At 41.1% G+C, this 10,896-nt stretch overlaps 1 protein-coding gene across 1 annotated transcript in view; it reads left to right on the forward strand.

Moving 5' to 3' along the window:
* LOC121556464 (NLR family CARD domain-containing protein 3) overlaps positions 1-9,737 on the forward strand; it is a 23,677-nt gene extending 13,940 nt beyond the window's left edge. Inside the window, 8 exon segments of the mRNA XM_045212473.1 lie at positions 113-708; positions 710-1,517; positions 1,520-1,913; positions 2,248-2,421; positions 8,149-8,322; positions 8,622-8,668; positions 9,216-9,252; positions 9,254-9,737. Of these exon segments, the coding sequence (XP_045068408.1) occupies positions 113-708; positions 710-1,517; positions 1,520-1,913; positions 2,248-2,421; positions 8,149-8,322; positions 8,622-8,668; positions 9,216-9,252; positions 9,254-9,737 (2,714 nt within the window).
* Positions 9,738-10,896: the final 1,159 nt, after the last annotated feature.

Here is a 10,896-nt window from a genome sequence, read left to right on the forward strand (position 1 = left end):
AGTTAACTACAATATTATGAGATAATAGAAGTTACTGTAGTTGTGGAAGGCCCACTTTTCATCCTGTCAATGAATGTTTCTGATACACATCATTTTTCCTCTTCCCTTGTAGTGGATGACAGCCTGCAGAGAGCTATAGTAAACCATAAAGACAGTCTGAAAAGGAGGTATGAATGTGTGATAGAAGGCATGGAAAAAGCAGGGAACCAAACTCCCCTCAACAGGATTTACACAGAGCTCTACATCACAGAAGGAGAGAGTGAAGGGGTTAACAATGAACATGAGGTGTGGCAGCTAGAGACAGCATCCAGGACGCCAAACTCACATGACACAGCAATCCACTGCAATGACATCTTTAAACCCTTACCAGGCCAAGAGAAAAGCATCAGAACTGTGCTGACGAAGGGCATCGCTGGCATCGGAAAAACAGTCTCTGTGCAGAAGTTCATCCTAGACTGGGCTGAAGAGAAGGCGAACCAAGATGTGGATATCATATTTGTGCTTCCTTTCCGGGAGCTGAACTTGATTAAAGATCTCCAGTACAGTCTTCTCAGACTTTTAAATGGCTTCCACACAGAACTAGACATAGGCAATGCAAAGAAACTCACTGCATGTAAAGCTATGTTCATCTTTGATGGTTTGGATGAAAGCAGACTTCCATTGGATTTCCAGCACAATGAAAAGGTGTCTGATGTCACCCAGACATCGCTCTGTCGATGTTCTGCTGACAAACCTCATCAAGGGGAATCTGCTTCCCTCTGCTCTCCTATGGATAACCTCCCGACCAGCAGCAACCAATCAGATCCCCCCTAAGTGTGTTGACCAGGTGACAGAGGTACGAGGGTTCAATGACCCACAGAAGGAGGAGTATTTCAGGAAGAGATTCAGTGATGAGGACCTGGCCAGCAGAATCATCTCACACATAAAGACATCAAGGAGCCTCCACATCATGTGCCACATGCCAGTGTTCTGTTGGATTTCTGCAATAGTCCTTGAACACATGTTGAGTACAGACAAGAGGAGAGAGATGCCCACGACTCTGACTGAGATGTCAATACACTTCCTGCTCATTCAGACCAGCCTGAAGAACCAGAAATATCATGGAAGAGATGAGATGGATCAAAAGGAGCTCATGGAGTCAGATAAGGAAATTCTTCTGAAGCTGGGGAAGCTGGCGTTTGAAAATCTGGAGAAGGGTAATCTCATGTTCTATGAAGAAGACCTGAAAGAGTGTGGCATTGATGTCAAAGAAGCCTCAGTGTACTCAGGAGTGTGCACACGAATCTTTAAAGAAGAGTCTGTGTTATTTCAGAGAGTGGTGTACTGCTTTGTTCATCTGAGCATTCAGGAGTTTCTCTCAGCTGTCTACATGTACCATTGTTACACAACCAAGAACATGGATGCACTGAAGCCCTTCCTCAAGAGAAAGTCTAGAGCTGCATCTGAAGAGCTAACCTTGCATGAGCTGCTGAAGAGTGCCGTGGATAAAGCCTTGGAGAGCAAGAACGGACACCTGGACCTTTTGTCCGCTTCCTTCATGGCATGTCACTGGAGTCCAATCAGAAACTCCTACGAGGTCTGGTGACACAGACAGAAAGCAGTCCAGACAGCGTCCAGAAAACAATCCGATCCCTTAAGGTGATGCAGAGGAAGAACATCTCCCCTGAGAGGTGCATCAATCTCTTCCACTGTCTGATAGAGATGAAAGACCATTCAGTACAGGAGGAAATCCAAGCGTACTTGAGGTCAGAGAAGAGATCCAAAAACCTCACACTTTCTCAGTGTTCAGCACTGGCCTACATGCTACAGATATCAGAGGAGGTTCTGGATGTGTTTGACCTGAAGGTATACAAGACATCAGAGGAGGGTCGTAGGAGACTGCTCCCAGCTGTGAGAGGCTGCAGGAAAGCTCTGTAAGTATTGATGGAAATATCCCACACCAAAATACATTGTAGTTACAGCAGCATTTTTATTGGCTGACTGGCTCTGTAAGTACTCATGTGACTATCCCTCAGACCAAACTTTACTGTATGTAAGAACAACAATATTTTCATTGGCTGACTAAACTTTCTATCAGCTGAAAACTCTTAAACAAACTGTAATACAGACGGATCAGAAAAGTTGTAGCATTGAGACATCTATACACAGTGTTCACATTATTAGTGCAGGGGTAACAGTGTAAGCAGGAAAAGCTAAATGTAACATTTTAATACAACCTGTCCCTCATGGTATTTACTCTGTTGACAGACTCACTGGCTGTAAACTCACAGACACATCCTGTGAAGTGTTGGCCTCAGTTCTCAGTTCAAACCCCTCACACCTGAGAGAGCTGGACCTGAGTAACACTGCCATGAAGGATTCAGGAGTGAAGCTGCTCTCTGCTGGACTGGGGAATCCCCACTGTAAACTGGAGACTCTGAGGTCAGTATTCCTGTAGTTGGTCAACAAGTGATAACTGTTCACCAGATCCACATGTGTTTACCAGGCACACATAGTCCACACCATATGTGTTTGGACAGTGAAGCTTACAGTTTTACATTTGGTGCTATGCTCCGTCATTTTGGATTTGAGATATAATGTTTCATATTAGGCAACAGTACAGAATGTCACCTTTTATTTGAGGGTATTCATACATACCTGTTTTACTGTTTAGAAATGAAAGCACTTAATGTATGTAGTTCTTTTTTTGAAAAAGTAATAAGTATTTGGACAAATTAATTTAGTCCAAAGTTTAGTATTTGGTCCCATATTCCTTACCTGCAATGATTACATCAAGCTTGTGTTTCTACAAACTTGTTGAATGCATTTGCAGTTTGTCTTGGTTGTGTTTTGGATGATGTTTTTCCCAATAGAAACTGAATGGTGAATAATGTCCTGTCATTTTGGAGTCACTTCACTTGTATTGTCAGTAAGAATAGAATATGTTTCTGAACACTTCTACATTCATGTGGATGCTACTATGATTATGAATAATCATGAATGAATCGTGAATGATGATGAATGAGAAAGTTACAGAGGAACAAGGATCATACCCCCATCTGTTATTGGTAATGGTGAGAGGTTAGCATGTTTTGTTGTAGCCTCTGTAACTCTCTCACTCATTATAATTCATGATTCATTCATGAGTTTTATTAATCATGGCATCATCAGGATTCATTCAGTAGTGTTTAGAAACATGTTATCTACTCACTTAGACAGAAAATTACTCCAGTCATCATCCACCATTCAGTTACTATTGGGCAAAACATAACCCAAAACACAACCAAAAAAAACTGCAAATGAAACCAACGAGTTTGGGACCGAATACTCAACTTTTGACTACTTTAATACACTATAAGTGAATTGGTCAGAATACTTATGACTTCTTCAAATAGGGGACTAGATACATAAAGTGCTTTCATTTCTAAACGGTGAAACAGATATGTATAAAAATACCCTAAAATAAAAGGTGACATTATATACTGTCACCTCATATGAAACATTTGATCTCAAATCCAAAATGTTGGAGTACAGAGCCACATTTAAAATGTTAGCTTCACTGTCAAAATAGATATAGTGTGGACCGTATACTCAATACAATCTAAATCTGATACCTCACTGTCTGTCTTTTGACTGATACTGATTTTTAAACTGCTCTGGTCAGTCTACTCAAATATTTGTACTATACATGTTTCTCTCTACAAGCAATATTATGATAATTTCTAATAATGATACATTCATTTATGAATAGATATGGCAGGTTTCAGGACACTGATGTATCTGAAAAATGTAAAAGGTGACATTTATATACTGTCACCTCATATGAAACATTTGATCTCAATTCCAAACTGCTGGAGTATAGAGCCAAATTTAAAATGTTATCTTCACTGTCAAAATAGATATGGTGTGGAATTTATACCCATAAGTGTAAAATGTCTTAATTCTCAGCACTTATACGACCAATTTTCTACTCTGAGACACTTTGTGGATATGGGCCCAGATCTCAAAATATTGTTATAAAAAAACGTAGAATGTTTGCTTTACATATAAAAATAAATAAAATAATATTACTAATGTAAGCCACTGTAAAGACTGGGTTTAGTTTATTGTGTGGCACTGCTCATGTCCGCGTTCTGGAACTGTCCGTGTCCCCGTACAGAACTGTCCGCGTCCACGTACGGTTTGGCGCCAAGCATATTGTCCAGTTACGCGCAGAGTGGTCTGAGGTGATCTTGGGGAATAACGATGGAGTTTGATACAGTGTTGAGACACCGAAGTTTATTGTTCAATTTGCTTTTTGCTTTACGGTCAGGGACAGTATGAGTGTAGCCAGATCCTTTTCACTCGCTATCCTTGTTTCATCTTGTGGTTCACCGGATTCGTCATCATCCTCGAGACGAGGGACAGACGAACGACCTGCTAGCTAGCCAAGCTAGTCGGTACAGCTAGCTAAGCTAGCTACTCTACCAGCAGCATCCTAGTTATCCTAGCTACCACTACATCATCACCGGCTGCCTGCATTTCTTGTGGACCGATGGAGCTCCCGGGTTGTTTCTTCCACCTGTTAAATACCGTGGAGGGCTTCTCCCTCTCTCGTTGACGGATGCTGGCCTACGCTCCCTCTGTCCGGTTCTCCTCTTTTCACTAGATGGACGGTAACTTTAGTGTTTAACCCCTCTGTGTCCAAGGACCAAACTTTTTAATATAATTTTTTTAACGCTTTTTTTCTGAGAAAAACTAGTTCATTGCATCTGCAATGGAGCCCAGTTTCATAATATTACCTTCTGTCCCTGGTTATGATGTAATTGCGAAAAAACAGGCCTTATGTTTGGGTATTTTTCACCCAACCAGCTCCTATTAGTTCTATTGAGCTCCGTGACACCGACTCGCCTTCAGAACGTTCTATTCCCAGTCCATTGTTCTGCGTCACAATACCAGCTTCACTATTGTTATCAATTAGGCCTGCCTGCGTTAACCCTGTAGGTTTACCTCAGGTAACTGATATTAACAAGGTTACAGCTACTTGGTGAGCGTTAACCCTGTAGGTTTACCTCAGGTAACTAATTATTAACAAGGTTACGGCTACTTGGTGAGCGTTAACCCTGTAGGTTTACCTCAGGTAACTTATTATTAACAAGGTTACTGCTACTTGGTGAGCGTTAACCCTGTAGGTTTACCTCAGGTAACTTAATATTAACAAGGTTACTGCTACTTGGTAGCGTTAACCCTGTAGGTTTACCTCAGGTAACTTATTATTAACAAGGTTACGGCTACTTGGTGAGCATTAACCCTGTAGGTTTACCTCAGATAACTTATTATTAAAAAAGGTTACTGCTACTTGGTGAGCGCTAACCCTGTAGGTTTACCTCAGGTAACTTATTTTTACCAAGGTTACTGCTACTTGGTGAGCGTTAACCCTGTAGGTTTACCTCAGGTAACTTATTATTAACAAGGTTGCGGCTACTTGGTGAGCATTAACCCTGTAGGTTTACCTCAGGTAACTTATTATTAACAAGGTTACGTCTACTTGGTGAGGCGCACACTGTTCACCTGAGTACATGTTGTGGTCACCTATAGTGAGGTGAGACACAGTTTTAGAGGTGTTGGCTGGCGGATAGCCATCAAACATTAAACATTTTCTGATCATGGTTAACCATATTTGTTTTAAGAAAGAAGTGTACAATCTAAACAAAACGCATGTCCCTGTCCTCTTTTTCAAGATATGGCCGATTTAAACAGCCAGAAGACATTTTTTAATTAAGAATAGCAATTTATTTGACGACTTGTTGTTTCTAAATGACTGCTGGGTAATTTGATATGCATCGAAATCTTCGTTCATAGGCATCAAATTGAGTGAATGCTGCGCAGGTTCACTGAGTTGCAAACCAAATGGGTATAATGGGGTGATTGTTGTCTAATTGAGTGGTCTAGCGAATGGATTTGTAGATCTGATGCAGTTGCTACCTCAGATTATGAGCCTAGTAAGGTGTCGTGAATGAGTTATGTAGTACCCACATACGGCCACAAGGAGGAGCAAGAGTGCCATAAATCCATACTGTTTTTTGTCATAAAAACCCAAAACCTAACAATCAATCAAATGTATTTATAAAGCACTCACTGCTCACCTGGATACACGTTGTGGTCATTATTGTCGGCAAGGAATATGGGACCAAATACTAAACATTTGACTACTTTAAAACACAATAAGTGAATTGGTCAGAATACTTATGACTTCTTCAAATAGGGGGGACTAGATACATAAAGTGCATTTATTTTTCTTAAATGGTGAAACAGACACGTGTAAAAATACCCTCAAATAAAAGGTGACATTATATACTGTCACCTCATATGAAACATTTGTTTTAAAATCCAAAATGCTGGAGTATAGAGCCACATCTAAAATGTTAGCTTCACTGTCAAACTAGATATGGTGTGGACTGTATACTCAATACAATCTAAATCTGATACCTCACTGTCTGTCTTTTGACTGATAAAGCCTTTTGACCGACAAAGAATAGCAGTGTGGTTTTAATATGATTTGACTCTTTGCAGGCTGTCAGGCTTTCTAGTCACAGAGGAAGGCTGTGCTTCTCTGGTCTCAGCTCTGAAGTCAAACCCCTCACACCTGAGAGAGCTGGACCTGAGTAACAATGACCTGAAGGATTCAGGAGTGAAGCTGCTCTCTGCTGGACTGGGGAATCCCCACTGTAAACTGGAGACTCTGAGGTCAGTATTCCTGTAGTTGGTCAACAAGTGATAACTGTTCACCAGATCCACATGTGTTTACCAGGCACACATAGTCCACACCATATGTGTTTGGACAGTGAAGCTTACAGTTTTAAATTTGGCGCTATGCTCTATAATTTTGGATTTGAAGTAGAATGTTTCATATTAGGTGACAGTACAGAATGTCACTTTTTATTTGAGGGTATTCATACATATCTGTTTTACTGTTTAGAAATGAAAGCACTTTATGTGTCTAGTTCTCCCATTTGAAAAAGTCATAATAATTTGGACATATTCACTTATATTGTATTAAAGTAGTCATAAGTTTAGTATTTGGTCCCATATTCCTTACCCACAGTGATTACATCAAGCCTGTGATTCTACAAACTTGTTGAAAACATTTGCAGTTTGTCTTGGTTGTGTTTTGGATGATGTTTTTCCAAATAGAAACTGAATGGTGAATAATGTCCTGTCATTTTGGAGTCACTTCACTTGTATTGTCAGTAAGAATAGAATATGTTTCTGAACACTTCTACATTCATGTGGATGCTACTATGATTATGAATAATCATGAATGAATCGTGAATGATCATGAATGAGAAAGTTACAGAGGAACAAGGATCATACCCCCTCTGTTATTGGTAATGGTGAGAGGTTAGCATGTTTTGTTGTAGCCTCTGTAACTTTCTCACTCATTATTATTCATGATTCATTCATGATTTTTCTTAATCATGGCATCATCAGGATTCATTCAGTAGTGTTTAGAAACATGTTATCTACTCACTTAGACAGAAAATTACTCCAGTCATCATCCACCATTCAGTTACTATCGGGCAAAACATAACCCAAAACACAACCAAAACAAACTGCAAATGCAACCAACGAGTTTGGGACCAAATACTAAACTTTTGACTACTTTAATACACTATAAGTGAATTGGTCAGAATACGTTTGACTTCTTCAAATAGGGGGACTAGATACATAAAGTGCTTTCATTTCTAAACAGTGAAACAGATATGTATTCAAATACCTCAAATAAAAGGTGACATTATATACTGTCACCTCATATGAAACATTTGATCTCAAATCCAAAATGCTGGAGTATAGAGCCACATTTAAAATGTTAGCTTCACTGTCAAAATAGATATGGTGTGGACTGTATACTCAATACAATCTAAATCTGATACCTCACTGTGTGTCTTTTGACTGATACTGCTTTTTAAACTGCTCTGGTCAGTCAACTCAAATATTTGTAATATACATTTTTCTATCTACAAGCAATACTGATAATTTGTCATTTCTAATAATGATACATTCATTTATGAATGGATATGGCAGGTTTCAGGACACTGATATATCTGAATATGTTGTAAAAATATACTGCCACTATTTTCACTACCAAAGAATAGCAGTGTGATTTTAATATGATTTTGCTCTTTGCAGGCTGTCAGGCTGTCTAGTCACAGAGGAAGGCTGTGCTTCTCTGGTCTCAGCTCTGAAGTCAAACCCCTCACACCTGAGAGAGCTGGACCTGAGCTACAATCAACCAGGAGACTCAGGAGTCAGACTGCTCTCTGCTGGACTGGAGGATCCACACTGCAGACTGGAGAAACTCAAGTATGTAGAGGGTTTATGTAAATGTTCATATCAGACATGTTGGATTTATCAGGCTAGTTAAGACAAACATTCTGACCACCACTTGGACTAAGTTATATAAAGACTGTGTGTGTGTGTGTGTGTGTGTGTGTGTGTGTGTGTGTGTGTGTGTGTGTGTGTGTGTGTGTGTGTGTGTGTGTGTGTGTGTGTGTGTGTGTGTGTGTGTGTGTGTGTGTGTGTGTGTGGGTTGATGTGTGTGTGTGTGTGTGAGTTCAGGTGTATCCCTCAATGACTGTCTGTTCTTCTGCTTACCGCTACAGTGTGGAACATGCTGGAGAGAACACAATGAAACCTGGACTTAGAAAATGTGAGTGTTGACTGCTGTGAAGAATATGACTAAGAATAAGTCTTAATTCAAGTGAAGTCAAAGTCAAAGACCACCATCATTACTTACTTGGTCATATTAAATATCAGCTGTAGCTCTACAGAAGCACAAATCAGGGACACCAAAGTTTACAAAGAGTTGCTTTGACAATGTGTGTCTGTGTGTGTGTGTGTGACGTGTTCGTGTTACTTTAGAAATGTGTGTGTGTGTTCATGCATGCATGAAGGTGTGTGTGTGTGTGTGTATGTTCAGTGTGTGTGTGTGTTCAGGATGATGATGATGATTTGTAATATTGTGTGTGTGTGTGTGTGTTCAGGATGTGTGTGTGTGTGTGTGTAATTAATGGGAATAAGTGTGTTTTATATTACCATACAGTATAACATATGATCATTCAACAAGTCTCAAGTTACCTTAACTTCTCCTTTTGATACCTAGAAACATTTACATTAAATGAATTAGTGAAAAGTGAGTTAACGTTCTAATGTGAATGATGATGATTTGTAATATTGTGTCTGGTTTCATCCATCAGATGTCTGTGATCTCACACTGGACCTTAACACAGTAAACAGATTCCTCTCTGTCTGAGGAGAACAGAAAGGTGACATGGAGGAGAGAGGTGCAGCCGTATCCTGATCACCCAGAGAGATTTGAGGACTGGGACCAGGTGCTGTGTAGAGAGGGTCTGACTGGGCGCTGTTACTGGGAGGTAGAGTGGAGTGGGATAGGGGTTATTATAGGAGTGGCATATAAAGGAATCAGCAGGAGAGGAAGTGATGATGACTGTAGGATTGGACACAATGACAAGTCCTGGAGTCTGGACTGCTATGGCAACAGTTACAGAGCCATGCACAATAATAAGTTCACTACCATAGACGTCCGCTCCTCCAGCTCCCACAGAGTAGGAGTGTATCTGGACTGGCCAGCCGGCACTCTGTCCTTCTACAGAGTCTCCTCTGACACACTGACCCACCTGAACACATTCCACTCCACATTCACTGAGCCCCTCTATCCAGGGTTTCATTTTTATGTTGACTCCTCAGTGTCCCTGTAAATAATAACCATGGTAACACTGACACACACACACACACACTGGGAACACACACACACAAACACATTAAAACACACACACACACACACACACACACACACACACACACACACACACACACTGGACACACACAAACACACACACACACTGGACACAAAAAACACACACAAACACACACACACACACACACTGGACAAACACAAACACTGGACACACACACACACACACACACACACACTGGACACACACACATTGGATACACTCACACTGGACATACACACACACACTGGACACACACACACTGTACACACACACACTGGACACACACACACTGGACACACACTAACACACACACACACACTGAACACACACAAACACACACAGACTAACACACACACTGGACAAACACACAAACTGGACAAACACACAAACTGGACACACACACTGTACACACACACACACTGAACACACACACTGGACACACACACACTGGACACACACACACTGGACACACATAAACACACACACACACACGCACACACACTGGACACACACAAACATACACACACACACACAAACACACACACTGGACACACACACACAGTGGACACACACACACACACTGGACACACACACACACACACACACACACACACACACACACTGGACAGACACACGCAGGACAAACACACACACACACACACACACTGGATTACACACACACACACATACACTGGACACACACACACACTCAACACACACACACACTGAACACACACACACTGGACACACACACACATACACAAACACACTGGGGACACACACACACACACACACACGAGACACACACACACACACTGAACACACACACACACACTGAACACACACATTGGACACACACACAAACACACTGAACACACACACACACTAGACACACACACACTGGACACACACACACGACACACACACATACACACTGGACACACACACACCTGACACACACACAAACACATTTGAAACATTTCCATGTGTTGGATTTTGATGAAAGGAAAACCCATATAGCCTACTGGACAGGACTTTGCTATGGCATCTTCTGTTTGGGTGTCTCAGGTCAGGTCTGAGCCTGATCAGAATGTGTCTCTGTGTCTATTTCCAGCCCTGC

This window comes from Coregonus clupeaformis, unplaced genomic scaffold, assembly GCF_020615455.1.
Source record: "Coregonus clupeaformis isolate EN_2021a unplaced genomic scaffold, ASM2061545v1 scaf0017, whole genome shotgun sequence".
NCBI classification, from domain to species: Eukaryota; Metazoa; Chordata; class Actinopteri; order Salmoniformes; family Salmonidae; genus Coregonus; species Coregonus clupeaformis.